This window comes from Nesoenas mayeri (assembly GCF_963082525.1).
Source record: "Nesoenas mayeri genome assembly, chromosome: 9".
Lineage (NCBI taxonomy): Eukaryota > Metazoa > Chordata > Aves > Columbiformes > Columbidae > Nesoenas > Nesoenas mayeri.
Window position 1 is genome coordinate 181,730 of NC_137557.1, and position 26,575 is coordinate 208,304.

Sequence of the window (26,575 nt, forward strand, 5' to 3'; positions counted from 1 at the left end):
TTAACAAATATAGTTAGTAAAGAAAGAACCTCTAAAACCATTCTGTCCTATAAAACCATTCTCTGTGACTTATACTATGGTCAAGTGTTTACCCACAGCCTCAGGAAAGCAAAAGGTATGACATCTATACCTAACTCTATGCAGTTTATTTTCAATAAAATGACCTTTATGTTGTTATCTGCCACTATTTCCTTCATAATTACAGCAGGCAGCCTTTGCAGAAAAACAGAGATCCCATTTTATCCCTTGTAATAGTGTCACTTGAAAACAAACCATTTTCTGCTCTAAAATTCAGGTACTCCAAGCAGTAACTGAACTAAAGCTCTGCTTTATTGTGACTCCAGTATTGTAACTCCATTTGCCCTTAAAAAGCATATAATCTAAGTTTCCCTAGATGGCAACAGCTCAGAGCAACTCTTTAAAGTTCAGAAGATTTTTTTTTTTCATTTCTCTCTTTATTTTATATGACAGACTACTAAGTCAGTCTTTGGAATTAAGGATGTTAAGTTCGCAGTTGCAAAAGCTCATTTCTAGAGCGTGCACACAACCTACCACTAAAACTCCAAGAACGAGAACAGCCGTGGCCACGGAGCACCGACAGGTCACCAGCCAGAGCACCGCGGGCTTAACCACCGAGAGCTGCACGGCTCCATCAGTGCCGACAGGGCTGCGCTGCTCGCTGACCCTCAGCTGCTCTCGGATACGTTAATAGCTTGCTTGGGAGAGACCTCAACCACCCGCACAGCTCAGTACTTACTGCAGGAAGCTGTTCTTTGGCTTTGGAACACGGAAACCATCCACTAGTAGAGCAAAAATGATACTAGTAATTCTGTTCATAGCCATAACTCAGCCACTGCACAAAGCATCAGCGCATTTTAACACAGCAATGATGCAGCTGGACTGGCCGCTGGAATGGGCTCTTCCTTGTGGAATTTAACCTGGAAAACGGAAAGAACGACACAAAGCAAAATCTCATTCGTAACCCGGAATTCTTTCTCCAGCCTCTCTCTAAACACCAGAATCCAAACCAGAAAAACCCAAGAAAGTTTAGCTTACATAAACTCTATGAAAAAAGTTATCGGCTGTATCTCTGGTTTTTCTTTTGTGAACTTTCCAGGGACAGCTAGTTACTGGAGTTCACGCCGTCTTCCATCGGTTATGTTTTAATTGTTTCTCTAACAGACTTAAACGCGCTTCTCTCCACAGCTAAATCTGGCTCTGCAGAAGCCGCATCGGCTTGTCCGGTTACACACGATGAACTCCCTTCTCGCTCCTCGCGCCGGCTCGCTGTTTCCCCACTCATCAGACAGCTTGCCTTTATTTCTCAGTCCTTTTCCATTTCCTATGTTTGCAATTCATCTTATAACCAGCGGCCTGGTGTTCTAAGACACAGGAACAGGTGAACGGCAATAGAAGCCAATCAGATTCCATTTCTCTGCTGCCAAATACACTTCCTGATCTAACTATAGAATCTAAACAGGGCCTGAACGCGGCAGCCTCCGCCTCCAGTTCTGTCACAGGGAACGCGGCGCTGAGAAAACCTGAGTCCATGGAAAGAACACTCAATTAATACTGAACTGACATTCTTCAGTGCTATTTATTACTTTGCAGGACATGAGCATGAGTCGTTTACCAAATTCCTCCTCCATCAATCAAGAGGCACACAGACTTCGCATTAAGACACACGCGCGGGACCGAGGGGCGCTCGGCAGTGCGGGAGGGCTGCCAGAAAGCTGCAGCTCTTACAATCATTTGTTTGCTTTAATTTATTTTGCGAGGGCTACTGATTCACTGACAAGTGGGTCACACTCTATGTAGCGCAGTCATATTGTTCCAGGTGTGTCCAGAAATTACTAGGAAGCATATTATCAATACAGGCCTGCAATTCTAGCCTTTTATCCAAATCACCAAGCCTTTACTTTTACAAAGGTCAGTGGAATCCTGTTTAAGGGAAGTAAAATATTAAAAGGAAGTGTTTCACAACTTGAGGTGCTCCACGGTGAGCAGCTCGGGACCCGGTGGGCAGAGCAGCTCCCTGCTGCGCCGTTCCGAAACAGAACACACCCTCACACCTGAACCGAACACCATTTCGAACACAACCTGCGGCAGTCAGAATTCCTTGTGAAATGGTCACTGACCACCATCTGGAAAACAACCCACGTGATCCGCTCGGTTCTCAGGAAACACTGAGATTGAAACATTAATCTAATTGTTTTTTTCAGGGTTTTGTCTGAAGGACAAAACAATATTTACTTGTTACCTTTTCATCTCTAAGAAGAGATTAAGTTCTTGCAAGTTAAAGTGCGTGAACATGCACTTCTGTTTCGAGCGATTTTATGTATTCTTAAGCGTTGTACATAATAAGCAACATTTTGAAGAAATGAAGACTTCAGCAATGCAAGACGAGGTAGTGCATTTCTAAATTAACATTTAGGAGCTAATTAGTTTTCACAATTTATTTGAAGCATCTATGTTTTGACCACAAAGACAGCAAAACTCTTTGCATGAGACATAACTTGATGAGCAACATTAACTAAAATATAAAATACATTATCAACTGAAAATACCACAAGCTATACATCAATTAGAGCCTTAATTTCATTAATTTTGGTTTGTTTTACTTCCTTTGCTGAAGGCTTTGTGGTAGCAAAGGCTCCTGTTGCAAGTTCCCTCTTCTTGTTCTGAATTCTCAGCATATTTTCCTCCACTGAATCCTTCACAATGAACTGAAATACAGAAAAGCCCCACTGAGATGAAGGTTGGTGGTGTTTTGGTTTTATCTATTTATTTTTTTTAAATTATAACTTTAGGATAAGAAATCTAGGTATTTCAGGGAAAAAAAAAGTTAAAAACCAGAGTATCGTAAAGCACAGTTACATTATTTTGTTATTACTTTGTAAAGAAAACACAAGAGGGAAGGGCTATAAAGCAGATGGAAGACAAGGTTTGGCACTGTAATTTTTTGCAACGCCTACTGGAAGAATCCCGCCCTTCTTTGGTACTTGTATTAGAAGGAACCTGTCCCCAGCTTTAAGGGGACAGAGCGGCCGCTCCCCTGCAGCTCCACGCGCCCTCAGCACAAACTGCAGCAGCCGCGGTGGCAGCAGCAGCAGCGCCGCCCATCCCGGTCACGGCCAAGAGCTCCACGGGGACATCTCTCTGTCACAGTCGCTATTGTGCAGGAGGTACGTTACATTTACTAAAATCTCACAATCAAAAGCCCACACTTGAAACTTCATACACAATTTGAGTTAACTGGTGAGACATATGTTGTCACAATCCTTTTAAAAATACAGTAAAGCTTCTTGGAAAATTATTTATTTACTCATAAGCAGAAAACTGTTCAAACGGACCATCTCTCACCTCACCTTGGTAATAACGACTGCCCGGTTCTGGCCCAGCCGGTGGCACCGGTCGAAGCACTGCTCCTCCGCAGCCGGGTTCCAGGCCTGCCAGACAACGCACACGTTAAACAGCCCCCGCAGGCGCGGGGAACCGCAGCTACCGCGCCCCCAGCTCCGGAACAAGCACCGCGGGCTCGTGACTCCAGCCTGGTGTCGCGCTCCCTAAGTGTCCTGCTGCAAAGAGGGCTTTGAGAACTTCTGGTTATATGTGCATAACAAGCAGAACTTCAGGTAAATGCTTTAAAAACTAACTTTGTTAGGCGTCCAGGAGACATCATTTTAATTCTGAAATAAACATTGCATACACTAACTGCCTCAGGGACCGTTTCCTGATAGCAAAATCTGAACCAGCGGGACACGGGCAGGTGTCAGCAGACCAGGTCGGGACGCGCGCTGCCACCAGCGGAGGATGTGACCTCCACGGGCTAAAACCCCTGCTGACCTCAGGGTGGTAGCGTTCCTAGTTATGCTTGGGATACACAACTAAATATAAGGATTTGTGAAATGCCAAGTCTATGTTCTGCAGGTAAAGGTAAAGTACTACCAGTCCCCACAGAATGGATATTTAAATCTACCTAAAGCATAATCATGTTCTGCCTGTAATCAAGTCTCGTGCAACAGGTTCACCTTGCTGTGTCACCCACATACGGGAAGTTACACAGGGGCTCCTAATGACTCCCTTCTACGGAACGAGGGAAAACAGCACTAGGCTGGCACAAAATAAAATACTTTTAGACTCTTCAGAACCTCTGGTGCGTAAACCCACTAACGACGTGAGGCTGCAAGGTGAAAGCCAAACGAGCCTTGCTTCTGCAGTCCAAGGCGGGACGCACAAGTGCAGCCAACGGCTGCTCTGCCACGGCAACGTGAGCATTGCTGGCCAGCCACGTGCAGCAAACGGCGCTAACGCTAACGCGACCGTGCCACGCGCAGCAAACCGCGCTAACGCTAACGCGACTGTGCCACGCGCAGCAAACCGCGCTAACGCTAACGTGCCACGCGCAGCAAATCGCGCCAACGCTAACGCGACCGTGCCACGTGCAGCAAACGGCTCTAACGCTAACGCGACCGTGCCACGTGCAGCAAACCGCGCTAACGCTAACGCGCCACGCGCAGCAAACGGCGCTAACGCTAACGCGACCGTGCCACGCGCAGCAAACGGCGCTAACGCGACCGTGCCACGTGCAGCAAACCGCGCTAACGCCAACGCGACCGTGCCACGCGCAGCAAACGGCTCTAACGCTAACGCGACCGTGCCACGTGCAGCAAACGGCTCTAACGCTAACGCGACCGTGCCACGTGCAGCAAATGGCTCTAACGCGACCGTGCCACGTGCAGCAAACGGCGCTAACGCTAACGTGCCACGTGCAGCAAACCGCGCTAACGCTAACGTGCCACGCGCAGCAAACGGCGCTAACGCTAACGCGCCACGCGCAGCAAACGGCTCTAACGCGACCGTGCCACGCGCAGCAAACGGCGCTAACGCTAACGTGCCACGCGCAGCAAACCGCGCTAACGCTAACGCGACCGTGCCACGTGCAGCAAACCGCGCTAACGCGACCGTGCCACGTGCAGCAAACCGCGCTAACGCTAACGTGCCACGTGCAGCAAACCGCGCTAACGCTAACGCGACCGTGCCAACAGGGCGACATGCTGAGGAAAGACCTGGGCACACGCGCACAGGCACGTGCCGCTCTGCCTCTGCGGGAGCCGAGGAGGACCGGAGGGCACTACTCTCACTCTCCTATCAGTCCAGCCAAGGAAAACTGAACCGCGATACCTCTTTGCGTTTCTGCAACATCCCATACAAAGGGTACTATATTTTACATGGGAAAACATGAAGAAACTTGAACCTCAGAGAAACATCTGTATACTTGTGATACTCTCACATTAAAGGTTTGTATTTCTTCCTAAAGGTGAGAATTCAACAGATATGACTGTATTTAAACAAACAAACATTAAAAAGGGAAGAAAGGAGTCTATGGTTGGATAAACGTTCCTCCCTTGCACCGTGGTAGAACAGCTCTCAAGAGAAAGAATGCAGACCTCCAAGCTACAGTTCTACAGCAAATCCACAGAATTTGAGTAGAAAAAACAGCTACTCCACTGGCTCCAGAGGTATTTCTGCTTCTTGAATCCTATTATTGCTGTGAATTCAATGCAAGGAATGCTAATGCATGACTGAACACTCAGGGGTGAGATGCTAAGAAGTAAAGCAGTGCCCCTGGGGTGGTCAGCACCACAAACGGGCACCAGCAGCACGAGAAGTTGTTCCATGGTGCACAAAGGCTGTAGTTACACTGGGCTCTGGTTTCTGAGACACGACTATAAACCGAGGATGACTCAGTGCTAACAAGGCTTGGCTTACGTCCTTACAGCCGCTTGCCGCAGGACAGTGTGCGCATTATACCTCATTAATTATCTCCCCAGCAAATGAAGCAGTTGGACTGGGTGGTGGTGTAGGTCCCTTCCAACTGGCCTATTCAATGCAACAATACACACAGGAACACTCGAAGATGTATCGCAATTAATGAAAAACCTTTTTCCAAGGCAACTTCTCCACACTCTCACTCATATTGAATCCCTGTAGTTGATTACGTAGATCGCCTTTGTCTTCATGCAGTTATCACCACCAACCTGATGTCCAGACTAGTGCTCCTTCTTTACCCTTGGTGTTACTAGATGCCCAAGTCCAAAGCTACACTATTATTTTCATTTACTTTGGTTTTGTTTTCAAGTGCACAAACTGCAGAATTTGTCACAGTTTCCAACTCCCAAAAAACTCCGACATGAGAACAGAGAGTAAATAGTGCGGAAAGGAGGAAGTGAACAGAAAAACTTCCATTTTGTACAATGACAACAAGACGAGAGCCAGTTCTGTTAAGAATACCATTTTGCTATCAATAAATTTACATTTGTACTCCTTACAAACAACTCTGCATTCCTGAGTGCTTTAATGAAAGGAAAATCTTCCTAAATGTAGCTATCACCATCTTTCTCACAAAAGGTAACCTCAAACTACTGTCTTTATTTATAAATTCACAAAAATAAGAGATCAGAGCAGTGAAGCACTGCATTATAACACCGAAAACATATCCTGTCCCTGAAATCCCATTTTATGGCTTTTGAAGTTATTAAACAGAACAAACAGAAAACCACATTCAAAATTATCAGACAAAAGGAGAAAGAAATAAAGGAACAGATACTAAATACCGCACTGTAAGGTGTCACATCTATTTCTTAACAGTACTGCCCACATTCTTTTCACTCACAGTAAATAAACGGCCAGCACGAAATACTGTGTTAAAACAGAAACACGCAGGGAAACGAAGGAGGAACAGCCCCGTTCGCCCCGAAGGGACGCTGAGCCAGCGGAGCAGCGCTGCGCGCCCAGAGGGCTCTCCTCCCACCCGCAGCAAACGCCGCGGAGCTGCACCCAGCGCGAGCCAGACCATTATGAACAACCCGTTACTCACAGGATCCATTAAAAACACTCGGGAAGCCGCTGTCAGGTTTAATCCAACTCCACCTGCTTTCAGAGACAAAAGCATGACAGTCGGGGATCCTGCTCGGCTGCTCTGGAAACACTGAATTGCTTCTGCTCTTTTCTTCTGCGTCATTGACCCATCCAAACGAGTGAAGGCAAACCCCGATTCTCTGAAAAGTAAAAGTGTTCAACTTAACAATCCATTTTCTATGACAAAAGACATTGAAAATGACATTGAAATAAGGATCTCTTCATTTGAATTGCATATTTAGAATTCTGCATTTAACAGGTGATACATTAAAAATAACAATAATGAGATCCATGGCTTTATCCCACTAAACAAAGTATTTAAGTAATTTGTTCCTCCCCTGAAGTTCTAAAACTCAAAGGATATTATATTCTTTGAGAGATCTTTCTACAACACTGTAAAAGCATGTGTTTATTAAAAACTGCAGTAGTTCTACTTACCTCAGGGGATTTTCTATCAGCGACAGGAAAGCTGTGAACTGAGAAACGACCAGACACTTAGCAGCTGGATCATCCCTCTGTAGCTCTATCAACGCATGCATGAGCGCGTTTATCTGAAATCAAACGAGGATTTAAGCAGCTTAATCTCCCTCAGTTAGATTCCCCTTCCTCAGGTGCTTTGACAAAGTCCACATCAATCGAGAAATCACCTTTAAAACGAACTAATCTTAAATTCTGTGGGTAGGGTTTATTTCAGTTTCCAAAGGAAACAAAGCATTGAGCACTTTTATTGGTCATAAACTGCAGGGGGACTGACGGCGCTTTCGGGAAGAGGATCCACAACCGTTTTCCAGACACACTCCCCGAGAGCCACAGCGAGAGGCGCAGGCGAGGTGGGGGCGCGGGCCAGGGGTTCGGGCCAGGCAGGGGCGCGGGCCAGGCGGGGCGCGGGCCAGGCGGGGCGCGGGCCAGGCGGGGCGCGGGCCAGGCGGGGCGCGGGCCAGGCGGGGCGCGGGCCAGGCGGGGCGCGGGCCAGGCGGAGGCGCGGGCCAGGCGGAGGCGCGGGCCAGGCGGGGCGCGGGCTGGGGGCGCGGGCCAGGCAGGGCGCGGGCTGGGGGCGCGGACTGGGGGCGCGGGCCAGGTGGGGCGCGGGCCAGGCAGAGGCGCGGGCCAGGCGGGGCGCGGGCCAGGCGGGGGCGCGGGCCAGGCGGGGGTGCGGGCCAGGCGGGGGCGCGGGCCAGGCGGGGGCGCGGGCCAGGCGGGGGCGCGGGCCAGGCGGGGGCGCGGGCGGCGCTCCCTGCCCCAGCACCAGAGCCCGACAGGCTTCCCTCGGCAACGTTCTGGCAAAGAAGCCGCACGAGCCCCTGCGCTGGGTGTGACAAGGGGACGAGGCACTAGAGACACGGGAACAGAGGAGCGGGGAACCGCACCGGAGGCAGAACGGCACCGCCGGTTTCCTCAGGTACGGTGTAGCTATGGAGAGCTACAGAACCACTCATCGGAGAACACAAGTCACCGCACCAGGTTAAAAAATAAATCAAATCTATCTATTCTAGAGCTCCACGTCTGAAAGAGTTCTCAGATTTCCACCGGATATTTTTCAGTGAATAAATTTACAATGAACATTTGAAAGAACAATAACTTAATTACAAATTAAAGTTAAAAATCTAACGTTTCAGAAAAGCAATCTCCAAACAAAGAGGTCAAAGTATGAGCAGGCAGGTTTAATTTCTGGCAGCGAAAGCAGAAGGAAGGTGAGGCCAAAAGCAACGTGCAGACCTCGAGAAACATCTGCAAAGGAAAATAAAAACACCGCACTAGTTTATCTGACAAGTGTTATATTGAATCTATGATGGGCCCATTTAGTTTTCACCTCCAGAGCAGTATATTCTTTAGGCAAATGTTAAGAAAGCAAGATTTATTTAGATTTTTAGTTTCCAAAAGTAAATTAAGAGCTGACTAGTTTTGGTAGTTATAGAACTACTTTATCTTCAGAAACAAAACGCAAAGCCACAGCTCTGTACTGAAGGTTGTATTTAGTTACTTCACCTCTACGTGCTGCACAGTGATCAGCACCGAGTTACAACTAGTGCTCCTCTGGTCTGGCTTCCCTGCTCAAGATCTGTGATGAGATTGTACGAGGCCTTTTCTCCTGCGCTTGCTAAACACACTGTGCGCACTTTTCAATAAAAATTTCACATACGTTATGCATACGTAAAGTATGTTCAGCATATTTACATAGGAATTCCAGAGACTGCTCTACAAAACCACAACGAAAGCTGCGTGAGCACAACGGAACGCACCTTTGAACTGGGCGTCCACTCCTGATCAGGCTTCTTCCCGTCGCTGGAGTCTGCGTCCTCTTCCTGGGGACACTGCACCAAGTCCTCCGCTCGCAGCTCATTCCTACAGAGAGGGCATTTGGCCTTTGGCTGCAAGAAAGCACAAACAGCATTAGAAGAAAGATATTAAATCAGATTATTTATAGTGAGTACTGAAGATCACATGTGCAGAGCACCTTTTATGAAACTGCTGTACTGGCAGCGACACAACGCTCGAGGAGTACATTCATTCTTGTAACACACCGCTTCGTCATTTCTGACATGACAAAACATTGTATTTGTGAGAACATCAGGATGACATAAACGCTGCGTGCTTTCTGAACAGCCTTCCTTAGACGTGGTCTTCTTTCTGAACAGACTTACACTTGAAGTACGCAGCTCAACATTTAAAAGCAAGCAGCTATTTGGGCTATTTAAAATGTCAGAAAAATAAAGCATCTTTCAAAGACAAGATCTTTCTTAGTCACACAATGAATGACCTTTTACCCTTTCTCTTCAAAGCCTGCACAGCAATAACAGCAGTCTGATAAAATATGCTTTGTCAGGGCCAGACACGGGGTATCTTCTCTTGTTCCCCAACAGACATGAGAAATGAGACATAATTTAACACCAAAAGCTTTTTCTCTGAAGCAGACTCTAGATAAGGCCTCACAAAACAGATGAATACTGGGGGCTGCTAATCAGGAGCAAACCTTTAGCCAGTTTAGAGAGGCTGGGCAGCCGCGGTCTGCATACGTGAATTTGTTGCAGCAGGAAACATACAGAGAGACAGAATCTCAACACAAATCTGAAATAACAGTCTCCAAAACATAGTTACAAATTAACTGTTCTTGATCTGGCAGCAATCCAACAATCCTCAATGAGGAGACACAATACATAGATTCTAATAAATCTGAAAAAGCTTTCTGGGAAAAGAATCCTAACAGTGCTCACGCTTTATTTTTTTAAATAAAAGGCTCAGGTCTCTCTGCACCACTTCTCCAATTTAGAACTGCAACTGAAAACAAGAGCAAACCATCAAAAATGCTCATCCGCAAGCTTATTCCAGAGTGCGGAGAAGGGCCACGAAGATGCCCCCTAGCACGGCCGCTGTTCACCGCGGAGGGCTGTCAGCTTCACCCGCAGAGCAGACAGTTTGGTCAACAGCGCATCTGCACAGCACAGCTCTGGACGTTCGCACGCGTCACGTCACGCACGCGGCGAAGGGGCACCCAGCGCTGTGGAGGCGCCCAGCGCCGCCAATCACGTCAATCACGCCAAACCCCCACCCAACCACGCCACCGCTCCTGCCCGGGGGCCAAAGGAAGGCGACAACAAGGGAAAAGGTCTTTGAAAATACTGATGGACCTTCACTCTGTTCGGTTTGACAGCTACTCCCTCTGTGGTTTGACTGCAGGCCAAGAGCTACTGTAACCCAGCTGATAACCAGGCTTACACTGTTCCCCATTTGTGATTTAAAAGAACAACAGCTACGCGGCCCTCTGATGATACCAGTTAATTCTTTTGAATAGCTATTAAGTTACCTGTGACCACAGAACAACCAACCTGTTCACCTCTGATGACTTCAAAAATACACGGCTTACAAAACACATGCGCACAGCGCGTTATCACGGGACACGTCAGCGATTCCAAGCAAACGGCACATTCCTCATCTGAACCAGAGCTCAGAACCAACTTCATTTTGCTCACTAATGTCTCACGCAGTTCTTCAGGAGTTTTATTATCTGCAAATACAGAAAGACACTTAAAACCAGGGATTTCCATACAGGACATGGTCAGAGCTGCCACATAACACGGTTCCACTGATCAAAATGCAATAGGACAGGATACAGCCTACAATGTATAAAACCACAAGCTGCCAAATACTACATAACGTTCCAACCTCCTGTTTCAAAACATATGAAGAGTAACCTTACTTGGAGAAAATGGCAGTTAGAACTCAAAGAACACCGGTTGTGTGCTCAGTGACAAGTATACGTGCAACAAAATTCCTAATGGGAATGAGCAATTGTCATATATCAGCTGTTCAAGTAGAACAATACTACAGAGGCGACACTACTTATAGTTATGGTTGCTTTATTTTTTAAGTACAAAAATTCAAATAATACTTACTAGTTACTAATTAATTTATAAATAATTTCTGAACAATTATCCAATCACTTCTCCATCCTATAGTTTTCAGGAAGATAAATGAAAACCTTCTTAAAAGGGTTCTGACCATATCTCACTGGTCTTTTAGTTTCCTGGAAAAATCAAACCTATATCAATGGCATCTCAAAATAAGATTTTTCAAAATAGTAAATCTGGGAATTCTCAAATTGAGAGTATTTCAGACAGACTACAGTTGCTTCTGAAATAAATACATAAAATCCACTATGCAGCCGTACAGTTCTGGCTGGCCAAAACTAGGACTCCACTCCATCCTCCGTGCTCGCCCTCCCTTACGGCTCAACAACGCCACCGGCTCTGCCGACGCGGTGACCCATCCACGCGCTGCTCCCCAAAGCTCCCCCACGTCTTCTCTCTCGAGGCAAAGGAAGAATTTGCTGTGAAAGCACGTCTGTGAACCATTACAACAGACGCATTGCTTTCTACAAGCCTTCTGCATCTAGCTCTGCAGAGCTCCTCCTGGGTCATTTCTGTACGGGCTACCAAAGCTTATCTACTCCTGCTTCTAGCCTTCCCAACTACTCATATGTCATTGCTTTCACTCATATCTCAGTATAAGCTCAAGCACCCACTTCTTAAGCATATTCAAACATATTATAGCACCAAAAAAATAAAGGTAACAAAGCTGAAAGTTGATTAATCCAAGCTGAAAAGAGGAAGGCTGAAGCTGGAAAGCCTGGAAAACACCAATGTTTTTCTGTTCTGGAACACGAAGTGCAGGTGCTCTTTTTAGAAACAGAGGAACCAATCGCATCCACTCACCCGCCGAAAGACCAGAAGCCGTGTCTATACAAAGACGAGGGTGACAACAGAGCTGCCTCAGTCTGAGCAGGACGCCCAGGACGTCGGCGTAGTGAGCCAGAACGGTCCCCTCACTGAGAAACCTGCGGGGAGTTCATCGTTAGTGCGAAATGCTGGAGCCTGAACAACGGACGACATTAGGGATCAACTTCAGCTGGTGCAATGATGTCCAGGTTTTTAACTTCTCTGCTGAATGTATTTCTCAAATCCTCTTTAACAAGGTACGCGATGCTACCAATAGCACAATCTACTAGAAGAAATGCTAACAGTGGTGACAATGCTTTTAAGGCCACTCTTTGCCTATCTGGTATTTCTTTGTTTCTCACAAGACAGAACTTCAAATATACAGCTTCCAAACACAAGCTTGTGCCTTCAGCCTTCAGGACCACGCGAGCCCCTGGCTCACCTGCTGACAGCAGCTTTGCCTTCCTTCTTCACGGACTCGTAGATCCGTCTCTCTTCCTCGGTCAGCGTCACATGCTGAATAAGAACTTTACGTTCTGGTAACTCCAAAACGGGTTTTCCTTTAACTTTACTTGTTTTAGTTCTTCTAAGGGTAATACTCCTTATCAGACACTGTAAGCGCCTAAAAATACACATAAACAATATAATACCCAGCTGGGCTTGTTTGTTTTTCCATTTTATCACATAAATGCTTGTTCTGTACGAAATCCAAGCCCAGTAGTACAATACAATTCATCTGACATATTAAATAATTTGAATTATTTGATGTTTATTAATTTGAACTAAGAACTAACGACGTGCATTTCAATTTAAACACGCAAAACTAATTCTCCGCGTTGCGCGAGCGGTGCCGGCCGCCCTCGCCCAAACGCGCTCGGGACGCCCGTACCCGAGTCCTCCCGGAGCTCCCAGCACGACCGGGCGCTGGATCGTCCTGCGCCACCACTCCTGATCCGCGAAAGGCTTCAGTTTTAGGAAGGAAATGAGAGACCACAAATCCTTCACAGAATTCTGAATAGGAGTGCCTGCACAGGAAACAAACCAAAAACCGTAAAACCGCAAAAAAGCTCAGCCCCCCACCCCCAAAAAAACCAAACACATTTTTAGTCAAAGTGAACACTCCGTGCTTTCTCCAAACCTCAGTGCACGGACAAGGCCGCTCATGACTAGCTTGATGTGTCATTAAGTATAATACATATTTTTTTAAATTTCAGTATTACAAAACAGTGAAATACAGAAGAGTAAGAAAACTGCATCTCTCTGTGCGAGGGAGACTTGGATGCTGTCTTCCCAATTCAGCTTCACCAGTGGTGGTTACACCGCGATGTTTAAATTACACCGCAGGATCACACGCTTGCACACTTCCTGGCAGCTTTTAATGACTACGACATTTCAAAAAGCTACTGAGGTTCAGGTAAGTACACAACGGGGTGAGCTTCTAACTAGACGTAAGACGCCAGCTCAGAAACACGTCCCTTTCACCTGCACTCCCACCAAACCCCGCCTATGAAGTTCTTTCAAAATTTGTGTCTAAAAACTGAATAAAACCAAAGAATTCCAGCAAACAAACACCACCAAAGAAACCACAACCCACACAACGAAGAAAACCAACCAAAAACTGCCCAAAGAAGACACACGTACATCACCGCTCAAAAACAAGTTCAAGCACGTTCCAAATGAACCTGACACAGACACGAGCCAGCACTCAGAGAAAGCCGCAGCGGGCACGCGGCGCTGCGCGTCCCCGGCGCGTCCCGCACCTGTGAGCACCCATCTCCTGTGTCCCTGCAGACCCAGCGCAGCTTTCGTCTGCTGAGCGCTGGGATTGCGGATGGTGTGCCCCTCATCCAGCACAATCCTCAGCCACCTCACTTTGTGTAAAGGGCTGCCATCTCTGACCTGGAACACAGTAATTTTTGAACCTTTGACTCAAAATACTTGTTTTTTGCAACTTGGATTAAGCAACATATCAAAATGCTATTCCACAATTAATAATGGATAGTATTTGTTCGCACGTTGTTTACTTATCAGCACAGAAGAGCAAAACTAAGAAAGAAGCATTCCTTCCTTTAGGTTTAGTGATTGCTGGCAAACGTTACCAGTGTTCTCATACTTGAATATGAGGAATGAGCTACAGCAAGAATCAGATAGGCCTGGAAATAAGGAAGGCTTCGAAGACAGAGTTATGGAAAATGAACCAGAGAGCAAATTCAAAGTTTATGTTATATTCAAAGATGCAAGCTTCGTGCTTTTACTAATAAAATGGCTCAAACTTCTATGAAAACATCACTTTACAAATATATCTCATACAATTAGATAACTGGCTGCAGCCCATGTTCAACAAGAACTATGGAATTACGTTTTTATAGGCTCCATATTATTTGAATTTGACAGGGGAAGGAGGAAATGGGAGCCTCATGCCACTGGGATTTGGGGAGATTTACATACTTGCCATCCGCTTCTGTCCTTAAAAAGCCTCTTCCTTAAGCTGCCGTAATTGCAGCTGAATAACTTTCTCTACAGGAGCAATGCATCAGTAAAAAACTGCCTTTGTTACCACAGCAAACCCGTAAGAAAGTATGTAAAGCAAACCTACAGCTATAACCTTTTGATTGCCTATAGGACAGCACCTGAATGTTCTTCCATCATTAGCCCAAGCACCAGGAGTCTCGAATGGAAAAGCATCCTCAAAGAACACCTTTTCTCATTTACTTACACCATAATCAGTAGCTAAGATGTTGTATGTTGTCAGTACAACGTCTTGTTCTGCAAGAACTGATGGGTCCTTGTTACGGTCAGAACCGTAGTAAACATAAATATTTACATGAAAATCTCGGTGGATATGTTGGTCGAACTGGTCCTGAAAGAAAAGTTGTCAAAAGTCATACAAAAGATACTGTGTTACTACATGATTGTTGGAATAAAACCTTCAAGTTGCCTTAACTAAACCCAGCTCCTCCGTGCTCTGTGGCGTTCCGCGCCCGCCCGCACAACAAAAGCCCTTGGAATTCGGGTTGTATCTTTTGTCCCACAGTGAGAAGAGGGACCAGAGCGGTCGGCTCAGTAATTAGTGACGGAGGCAGCGCCACAGTTTTGGTAACTCGGCCTCTGCCTCCTGCCCAGTTCCAATGCACACCCTGAGGGGTAACGCGACGAAACCCGCTGCCCCCGCGCCGACCGAAGAGCTGCTACGCGTTTCCATTCTCCGCCTTCACCTTCTGTTTATTGTTCCACTGCTGATTCACAGCTGCTTCCTCTTGCTGGGTTAATCACTCACGTTTTAACATAAATGACAACACAACTGTCAAATATTCATTTTAAAACCAGTGTTAATATTCCATACGTTTGTTCCGTGAAGCACTAAATGTGCAGTAATCTCAACAGCCAATAAAAAGCAACGATTTGATTTCTGAAGCAGCGGACTCACAGGTTTTCTTTTTAAATACTTAATTTGGTTTTAAATTAACAAAAAAAGTACTTTTTTGTTTGTTTTTTGTGTTACCCTATTATATCATTTTAATGATTACATGATTTTACCTACAGTCTAAGATAAAATTGCTTCCTTTTCTTATTAATGTTCTAATGACAAACAGCAAAATCTTAAAAAAAACCCATAACTCAAAAAAAATTTCCTTAATATTTAATTCAAAATGTCACGAAAACAAACAAACAAAAATAGTAACTGATGCATAGCCTGAGCCAGAATGGCCCATCAGCCCCCGCAGACCTGCGCCCTCAGAGCCCCGAACGTCTCTGGTCAATGAATCGCAATAACGTTTTATCGTGAGGAGCAGGAGGGACCCGAGTCCCGCGCGCTCCCCGCCTGGCACAAGGAGTTCAACCGCCCGAGTTCCAGAGTGGCGCGGGGAGGGAGCCTGATCCTGATCCTCATCCTGATCCTCATCCTGATCCTGCTCCTGCTCCTGCCCCTTCCCGCGGGAGCTCGCTGCCCGCGAGCCGCGTCTCACTACGGTTCTGCTCCAGGTTTTGAATTTCTATCTGATAAACCTCGTGTGAAAGCAGCTCTGTTTTATAAGGAGAGACTACAGGGAGTACTATTCCTACAGCACCATGCCCAGCGTGTATCACATTCACACATTATAACACTGAACACTTACAATCCAGTTGCTCAGGACAGACAGCGGACACACAATCAGCGTTGCTCTGGGGACATCCGCTGAACAGTTATTCTCAGCTGCGGCAGTAACCGAGAAAATACAAGTCATACTTAGTGGCATAACAGTTCACTCCAAAGCACCGTAGAAGTTCAATAAATCTATGGTTCCCTGAAGTGCCTTCTGCATTTCTTAAACTGAGCAAAGCCATTTACAACGACATAAGTCAAATGTTTACTACTTCAGCTTCAAAAAACTCAGAAATTAGTACATCTGTTTATCCCTTCATTACCTTTTCTCTTTGTTTGTTGTTTTAGACAAGCAGACGAAGGGAACAGGACAGATGCAAAGCCTGTATCTTCTTCCACACATGAAGCTGCTGCAAAAAGCCAGACAGATACAGACTTTTCATACCATGCAGAGCATATGTGTGCATTCATTTTTATGACGTATTTCATAAAAGTCAAACCTGTTAACCAAATCGCTTCTCTTCTCCAATACAATAATGCAGAATATCTTGATCTGGAAGGTGCCCGTAGGGACCACCAGCTCCGAGTCCCTGCTCCTCAGAGGATTACCCGAAACTAAACCGCACAGCTAAAAGCAGCGTCCAGAGGCTCCCTGAGCTCCGACAGGCGTGCGCGGTCCTACCGCACCTTACGCCTCAGGGATGAACCTTCACGGGAACGCGGCTCCGCAGCCCGTAAAAATACCGTAGCACAAGTTTCACTCCAAGTACTTTAACCTTGAACCGAACTGCTCACTCCAGAGTACCTGCAGCCCTTCGTTATGTTCCATGCAAGACACTTAGTCCAACAAACGTCCTGTGTTCTCCCCTCCTCGTGATGGCATTTCAGGTATTTACTATGAAAGGTTGACTATTTTCCTCATTTGTTTTCCCACCCCAGTGCCCTGACAACAAGTCAGTCAAATTCTAAACATCTCAGCAGTTCTATTTTTCGCCATCCGTTTGACCTGCTCACAGCCTGTCACATCTCCACTCGTGCAGCTAACGAAACGAACCACCACACCTAGGGCTAAAGCACTGCTTCCCCATGCAGCGATTTATAGAGCCTTCTGCTTAATGGTTCGGTTGAATTAAAACAAATAAGTAGTTTACTTAATTCCTTTTCCAGTTAAACAGAAATCCTGTTCAGTTTGGCTTTAGGAAGGAGGACACCGGGTGTCGCAGCAACCGACTAAACAAATCATTCTTGCAACTTACTTCCAGTTCGCCGCAGCGGCCGCTCCCCAGGCTGCCCCGAGCTGCCGCTGCCCGAGCGTCTGCGCTTCTTGGCTTTACCTCTAAAATATCACCATTAAGAAAGAAAGGAAAAAACCAAACCAGACAACAAGCCACACCAAACCCCAAACCCACCAACAAACCCAAACTCTGCTGCTTCTGGAGCTTACATATTAAATCTCAAGAGCATAAAGCAAATGAACTTGATATTGCAAATTACGTTACCACTGTGGTTTGAATGTTTCCCCTTTGGAAGGGTCAGAAAAAGAGAGAGCACAGAACGCAGAGCTGCGGGGTGGACGATGCTCACGCAGCTCGGCACAGCCGTTACTGACGTTCAGAGCAATGACAGGAGGCGGCTGCCGTGGTGGGACGGTTTAAATTCCACGCGTCACAACTTCACCCCCTCTGCCCGAAGCGCCTGCAAACCCAGCTGATCCTGGACAGAGATCACTCCACAGCTGGATTTTCAGGTGCCACGCGCCGCTATCACCAGAGACCGTTCACACTGAAGAGGACATCCAAGCATACAGTCATACAAGCCACACAAAATGAGCTAATGCTCTTTTAACACACCGCAAAGTGCAACATGGATAGAGAACACACCATAAACACAACAGAGCATCGCACGCTGCAAAGTGAGGGGGAGCAGGAACACATTCAGGTTAAGGTTAATCACAACCGAGTACCACTTTATTTTTACTCAAAATCTATGCAGCAAACAAACAAAAAGATTATCCTGGGTATCTACCTTTCTGGAAGACAACTCGAGGTTTTCAATGGAGTAGTATCGAACTTCTTCATGCCAGAAGCACCAGGGCCCATCACCTTGCCAGAGTCTTCATAAAGAAGAAATGGATATTTATGAAGAATACACGTGGCCTTCCACTTGCTTTTCAAACCATCTCTCACATAACTTGACAAAGAACACCTACAAACTTCCTTTAAAACAACCTTAGTTCTACATGGCACAAGTACTACTGATACTGCAATCGTAAACAAAATTTAAAATACTCTTACAGCAATCTTAAATATTTACAAAGTCATAAAACGTCTACTGAGATTGCGGGTGGTCAAAACCAAACTGTCAAGAACAGATGAAAAACCAGATGTAAGCGTAGTATACCAACATTAAGGGTAAAGTTCTATAGAAAATGCTAAATGGTACAGGGTTTTTTTTTATGAGTCAAACGTTACTAATTAGTAATTTCTACATTGTGTAAAACTAAATTAGTAACAGTAACATGAACAGAAAAGATGTGGTCACACCACAGCTACACGTGGGGAGTGGTTTGGTTTGGCTGGTTTGTTTTGTGGTTGTTTTACGGTCTTCTACTGAGTAATGAACCAAACACCACCGTGTTCTGCCAATAAAAGCATATGAGAAACACGCAAAAAGAGAAAACACGTCAGGACAAAGCTGATACCAAACTGAACCAATAGTGCTTGCACAGAAAGTTCTGCTGTAACTCGGGTAAGTAAATTCATGCTTGAATTCCAAATTTAAACTTTAAACTTTTTTTTATATTAAAAGAAATTACTAATACAACCCTGAGGATGGCAAAACTTGCAAATACTCAAGCAATAGGTATCAATTTAATGTACGATAATATGAGTAAGGGGGTCAGGCGGGTGTAAGTGCTTGATAGACACTATTATTGCTTTTCGACTCAGTAGAAACAGACTCCTTACCGCTGCAAACAAACCTTGTTAAAACATCAACATCTGGGACGCTGCCAGGCGTTCCAGCTTGGCCAAGGTGCCGGTCGCCTGGCGACACTCGTACTGACCCCGCCAAAGCTCGCGCGGTGCCCGTCCGAGCACCAGTGAGAACGGCCTCCCGAGGCCGCCCGCGCGGCGCTGCTCCCTCCTGCCGTGTCTCCTGCGCTACCAGCCGGGCGGCCGTGCTGAAATTCCTTGCCAGTTACGGCAAGAAGCCCTCAAGGCCCACACGTTCCTTCTTGCATTTCGAGACATGAGGAGTTACACTCCATACTAGCAAGTATAATTTTTATACCCATCTACAAATTATCCCAATGCAACCTGAAAACTACAGGTATGATAAAATCCTAAATACCTGTCATTTGCTCATTACTTTTTAAAAGTTACTTAACACTTAATAACCTAATTACAATTTAACTATCAAGTTTACTGTTTAATAAAACCAAGATTCTAACAGATGCATGTGTGCTTCTCTTTTTATCTACACGGAAGGAAAACTGAAAGCAAAAGGAACCCAGAGCCATTTGCTCAATGTCACCACTTTCTTGGCAGGGTGCAACCTCCTGCCAGGGCACCGAGTTGCCTTGTATGTCAGAGACACCTTTAAGGGTTGTGTTTTAACACCTCCCTGAGGCCCTCGGTTCGTCAGCAGTTTGTGAAGTTGGCACCGAGTGCTCCAGGTAACAACACGGACAATCATGCAGATATTACTGACACTCCATAGTTTGCCATCACCTTCACACAGTCCGCGTCCAACGTTGCTCGTGCTGTTAGTACCAGATTCCTATTCAAGAACAGAAACTTTCATTGTTTAGTGTAGCAACTGGAAAAAATGCCAATAGCTTTATTACACTAATCTGACAAGTGGTTAATTACTGCTCTGAAACATGCGAGACGTGCTCAGTGGCAAGACGGTCAATTAAAGGTGCTGAAAAAGTTATAATTTAGTATTTTTTTTTCCAAGTAGCCACATGCAGAGTTGAAATGAAACCACTGAGAGGCAGAGGAGAGAAATTCAGTCTACACGGCTGACCTAGAAATAAAACGCACTGATAACACTTCCCAGTTAACATTCGAGGTCACAGACAAAGCTTATTTTGTTAAATTTAGACAAGCATGGTAAAACGATAAAAAATCTCCAGTCTGAATACAGCATAATAAATCACCTAATCCTAGCATTTAGCTTATCTAGTCTTGAAAATTTTATCATAATGAAAGCAAAAAGCGTTTGAACTGCACTACCTAAGAAGAACTCACACACTGATGCTAGTTCACTAACTGTTGTGTCCCCCTCTCTCTTCAAGTATTTGGCAAAAATATAAACACAGATCTATTTATTAGTGTACCAAGACCCTCTGCTTGTTTCAGGCACTCCCTCCAAACCACACAGGAGCTATGAACACTTCCCAGAAATAACCACCACTTCCACTCCTGTGGTCACCACTTGCCTGTAGGACAAATGGTAAGAAACTTAACAATTCATAAAACGTTTACACCTTTGTAAGGTCCTCCTTGGAGCAGACTTAAGCGTACACACCTAAGATAACAGCCTGCAGCCCAGTTACACACTCTGAAGCAACACCATCTCACCTGACGAAAGTTCTCACTTGTGACCTTCCCAACAGGAAGAGGTTTGCCATCCTGGAAATTCGTGAGAATCAGTGCAATCGTAGTCAGGGTTTTACCCTGCGTAACAGAAGAGAACATCACGTTTTCCACAGATTAAAATGAACCAAATGATCAATCAAGAAACACGCAGACACAGTCTGTATTTAAAAATAAAAAAAAAAAACAAGCTTGGCAAACATTCCTACCAGTCCCATATCGTCAGCCAGTATTCCTCCAAGAACGTCTTGAGGTCGCACCTTTTCTGCAAAATTTGTAAGTGTATTGTAATAGAAGCCACTTCTCTCTTCCCAAAACGGTGGCAAATTGTTCCTGTTCTCACGCGAAACCATCCACGTCAACGCCTGCTTCTGGTGCGGCAGCAAGGGGGTGCCGAGCGCCTGCGAACGGAGACAGCTGCGCACCGCTCGCATACAAAAATGGAACGTTGTATTTGGTATCTAACAAATTTTTTCATGATTCAAGCATATTCTGTGTCCAATCAAGCTAAATATGCTTAATTTTAAAAGAAAACAGTTTGTAGTGTAAGAAGTACCTCTGCTCCTTCCATCTCACGAGTTTTATCATCTTCCTTCAGATCCTCAAACAATTTGTCAAATTCACTTATAAGCTGCATAAATGAACACAAAAATCGCAATTAAAATTACCTCACTAAATAGTCAATGACCCTATTAAATTACAACTACCTGTCATAGAGTAATCAGTGTAGATAGGTCTACCACTTCAGATGTGATTTGCTGGAATATGTCTGTTAGCCAGCTACTGCTATACAGAAGTTCAGTTTAGTTCCACCAGCGCAAACGCAGGCCAACACAAGCAAGAGCCCGAGAAGGGCCGAACACATTCGCATCCTCATACCACACCCCTAAAGTAACTACCTCACTCTAACCTGAAAGAGCAAACAAAAAGCACAAGCAAAACCAAACCACCACCCAACCCTTCACGTATCAACCTGGGCCAAGTCTGGAAGTCTGATTTTCTTTTCATTTGAGAACTTAACATACTTGTTATCTGGTAAAGCATTAAGACAGAGAAAACACATCACAGCAACGTAAAAAAATTATTGAACAAACAAAACCTCCCCACACTACATGGGACTCAAGGCTGTTACAGCTGGAATGTCTGCTGACAGTATGGAAATCAAAAAGCTCAAAAGTTCCAGATGACCGCAAAGGACATCTGTGGTTTAGAAAACAAAACAAAACAAAACCCAACAACCTTCCATTTCACAAGCACTGTTTTATTAACTAAAAAGTTCAAGGCCCCCACTGTTAAAACTCCCAGTTTCAGGTGTTTTAAGTACAAAATGCAAACCTGTTCAGGTGTCAACTGCACCGCAGCATGAAACGGAGCTCTGTAACTTGGACCAGCTTTCCCAGAAATCCACTTCGATCCAAACCCACATTCTGAACCTGCTTGCCATTAAAAAGATAAGATTTTGAAACACCACAGAACACGACTGCCCAGTGTGACCCTCCTGCGGCTCGCGGGAGCAGCGCTGGCCAGGCCGCGCGCCGTACCGCGCATCCTCCGCCCTGCTTACCCTGCGCTTCCACCGGGCCCCAAAGACTTCCCACAAAGCTCCGTAAGACTCACAGGCAACAAGCTACAGGTTGGGATCCTTTGACGTGTCAACCATGTTTCTTAACAATTGTTGTACTACATGAAATATGACTTGGTAACAGTACGATGACTGACAATGCAAAATGCTTTCTCACTCCCAACTCTTTTTCTGTTAATTATGTGCCATAGAACCTGTAAGAACTGAAATCCAGCTCTATGTGAACCAGACGTGCCCCTCCTGAGTGGTTGTTTTCCAGCACCCCGCTCCTGAGGGCTGTGCCGGGCGCCCTGTGTGCGCGGTGGCTCCGCAGCGCCACGTCTGCCCAACACGTCCCGCTCGCACCTCACCAGCGGAATATACGTCCCAGCTCTCAGAAAGCGGCACTGTCCCCGAAACCCTCACCATATGAAAGGGCCCAACCTGTTTCTTAAAAAAACCCCAGAAAACACACACATAAAACCCCACAAAAAGACTAAAGACTGGAGAAATGCAGAGTCAACGTGGATTTTTAAGGCACTTACAGAAACGAGTACATTTCCAGACTGACCAAATGTCTCTCCAATTGCTGGCAGGTAATGGAAGACAGGACACAGCAGCATACTTCTTATGAAGTTTAAAATTAACAGCTGTGGGCCCTGCATTATCTCCCAACTAAGTTAAAAACCCGTTTTGTGAATGACCAGACTCTGATGAGGACCAAGCCTTCAAACATTCCTTCCAACAGCCGCAAGTTCAGTCTGGACATTTTAAGGAGGAAAAAAGCCCAAATATTCAAGACTTACCTTTCAGAGGAGGAGCCAATTTAAACCCGTGCCTTTTCAGCTGATCCAGTACTGCTTCCTTGTTTTCCTCTTTTCCCCAAAAGCTCATCTGAACAGGCATGGTAAACACGTTTTTTGCTCCATAAGGGACAACTCTGATAACAAGCAGGAAAAAAACCCTGAAGCAGTCATCTTTTTTTTTTTAAATAAACCTTGTTTTTTCTTCAAAGGGTACTCCAGAGTGCTTATTTCATCCATACACAGAACGTTCCAGATAGGTGTCAGTACACATACTGCATAAATCTTTCATACAAACCACGACATGCAGTTAAGGGTTCCACAACCACATTTAAGGGTTTCCTCTCGCTAGTGTCTATACATTTTATCATATATGGGATACATATATCATTTTTAAGCTGCATAAATGAACACAAAAATCGCAATTAAAATAACCTCACAAAATAATATATGGGAAAGAATGAACTGCACACAAGTAGTTGAACAAACGAACAATGTCTGAAAACATGAAGCTTTAATAATATTACCAAAAGCTGTCTCATTCCCACCAAATCACAACACTTAAAAATAGCATTCAGACTTTGCTAGTGTAGCAACAAAAACGTTTCCATTATTTATATTCCTGAAACCAAAAGCTTAATCTTCACACTCACCCTTCAACTAACGCTAGTTTGTTGTCCATAATGCCTGCCAAAGCTGCTGCCAGTTCTTTCTTTATATGGCCCACCTGGTCTCCGTTCACGTTATTTACTTTCACTGCATTTTTATCGTAAGGATTGTTGGGTTCTCGCTGAAGCGCAACCATTTCATTGTTATTAACCTAACAAAGCAAAACAAACAAACACCACAACACACGCGTTTAGTTGCAAGTTAGTTACAAGAATAGCTAATATACATTTACTCAAATATTGTGAAGCTTAAAAGATTAATTTGCTAGAGCATTCTGTTCAGCCTAATAACCTACTACTTATTCAATACCAAAAGCATTACAGATGAGCCACCTCACAGATGTCAGCAATTTCAAAAGTATTCCCGAGTAAGAACTCCCTTCAGCTGCCAACATATTTTGTAATGGAATAAACAGCCCTTTGTGTCCACGTAAGCAGTTCAAAGACACATGTAATTTCTTGTTTCAAGTCACTTTCACTTGCCTTATGTGGGTGAGCAGAACTACCAAGTAATTAAACCAGATTTGAAAGCTCGCCACCTTAATTAAATTCCGAATTAATGTTTTAGATTACATACTTCCCATGAAAAATGTTGAATACAGCAAGTTAGGGAAAAAAATAATAAAATTATACTAGAGCAAAAGTTTTAGGAATTTTTGAAATGTAATTAAATGTATTTTTTATGAAGCTGATAACTTTTCCTTCTGCCTTACAATTTACCATGCACTTACAGTCCCTGTGTAGTATCGTAATCCAACGACACTTCCTCGCAAAGTTCCATACAAAATACCCAGGTCTGCGTCGTCCTCTGCTCCGGGAGCGTCGCCCACGGACGGGGCGTCTTCCATCCCAACCCCGGAGCAAAACCAGGCGAGGAAAACGGGAGTAGTTTCTCTCTCCTCCGCAGATGTTACACCGAGAGAATCCCCTTGCAGAATCTCGGCAGAAAGACAAAGCGTGAAATACTGGACAATGACTATAATAATAACAGTAAAATCCCAGAACTATTATTTCATTTTCATCTATTTACCCCTTTATATAAGGTTACCTATAAACCCCAGTTATACAACTTCATTCAGATACTATTTACTTGGACACATTAAAAAGGCTTTTTTATTAGGAGAAAACTTTGGCATTTTTTAATCCCAAATAAATCAGCTAAAGCCACTTACAATAAACAGTTCACAACTTAAGTGACTAAATTTGTGCACTCCCCGCTGCCTTCCCACGCAGGATTATCTGTGCCGACAGCATTAGGGATTCTCCATATCTATTAACATCTCCAATTATACCTGGCACAGCAAAACTTCCATGTCTTTTCCTAACACCACTTTTTCTCCTGTAATAAAAACGTCTAAAAACCTTGTTTGTAACTGATTAACTCTGTGTAACTTCATGCCTGCATCCACACAAGCTGAAATGCTAAACCAGCTGTTTCCTACATATTTACTAAGGTTACCTTCCCACTTTGACATCTGTTATGGATACTTTATTACAGTCGCCAGCCAGGTAACTCCTGTGCACCTCGAGTGCGAACTCTGCGCCCCGACCCGCCGCCCCAGCGACCAGGCACGCCACGCTTGTGCAGATCAACCGATGCGAGTTCCAACCCGCATCTCACACCTTCGGTATAGCCCAAAACTACCTGCTGTGTGCTGTGCTGATTCAGAGCACTACCGACTAACATCATCAGTTCCATACACTAATTACTGAGAGCTTGGCACAGTCACCTTCCGTTTCTTTTGCAAACGCCACCTCAGGTTACTGTACAACCGGCATCGCGCTGTCCCTGACAAACAACCACACGGTGTGAGGGCCTCTGCCCCGGGCCGGCCGCAGCAGGGCCGGGGGCTCGGCAGGCGCAGGGACCCCGGCGACCCCCGGAGCGCAGCCCGGCCCGCAGCCCGCCCCGCCCCGCCGCGTCCCCCCGCCCCGGCCCCCGCTCACTTGCGCGGCCCCAGCAGCACGGCGACCCCGCGCCCGCAGAGCGCGCCGAGCCACGGACCCGACAGCCGCAAACACCAATCCCAACCAGACACGTCACAGGCGCTGGCCAATGAAGACGCCCCGGCCAGGAAGAGCACGCCTCCCCTGGCCCCGCGGGTGCCCGTGGGCGAGCGGCAGCCATGACACGGCCGCGCCGGCGCGCCCCGGGCAGCGCGTCACCGCGCGGTGCCGTTGACAGAACCGCAACGTGCGGCACGACAGCGCTTCCGAGTTTGCCAAGATGCCAAGAAAATGAGAGGATGTAGAGTGCAAAGCATAAGGTTGTCAGAACGTGGTTTTCTGAGCGTTTATCTGATTTAGAAAGTGGCATCTCTGATGCGCTGAAGGAGCGCACATCTCACGTGAACGCTGTCGAGAAGTGTCGAGTGTCAGTGATAATTAAAAGCATTTATATCCTTACAGGATAGAGCCTTCTGAAAAATACTGTCATGTCACTTAAGTCAAACCACCGCAGTTTCCTACGGCCTCTCCCAACAATGCTAACCAAATGAGCTGTAATTTAAGTCAAATAGGTACTTGTGCAACCAACGACAGCCGAGCAAAACAGGAGTTTTCTTCTTCTTTGGCTGTTAAAAAAATAAAGATGAATTTTAAAAGCTTCCTTTGCTAAAACCTGAATACTTTCACTTACCTTCCTGGGGTGCTGTTCCATTCCATTAAATAGCTGAAAATAAATACTTTCATGAAGTCCCCGAGACAGCCACTTCTATCTGTTGA

The 26,575-nt window shown here is 45.5% G+C and overlaps 1 protein-coding gene across 1 annotated transcript; it reads right to left on the reverse strand.

The window, feature by feature from the left end:
- Positions 1–1,977: 1,977 nt before the first annotated feature.
- Positions 1,978–24,699, reverse strand: HLTF (helicase like transcription factor; the record flags this gene model as incomplete). Its single annotated transcript, XM_080349664.1, has 24 exons — positions 1,978–2,100; positions 2,580–2,726; positions 3,369–3,449; positions 6,881–7,061; positions 7,360–7,472; positions 9,162–9,290; positions 10,746–10,924; positions 12,132–12,253; positions 12,577–12,756; positions 13,024–13,159; positions 13,895–14,033; positions 14,851–14,994; positions 16,253–16,329; positions 16,521–16,628; positions 17,475–17,554; positions 18,244–18,331; positions 19,950–19,998; positions 20,709–20,900; positions 21,029–21,220; positions 21,376–21,450; positions 22,155–22,252; positions 23,187–23,320; positions 23,837–24,003; positions 24,583–24,699. The coding sequence occupies 24 exons, from the start codon at positions 24,697–24,699 to the stop codon at positions 1,978–1,980; spliced, it is 3,051 nt and encodes a 1,016-aa protein (XP_080205790.1).
- Between the last annotated feature and the right edge of the window lie 1,876 nt (positions 24,700–26,575).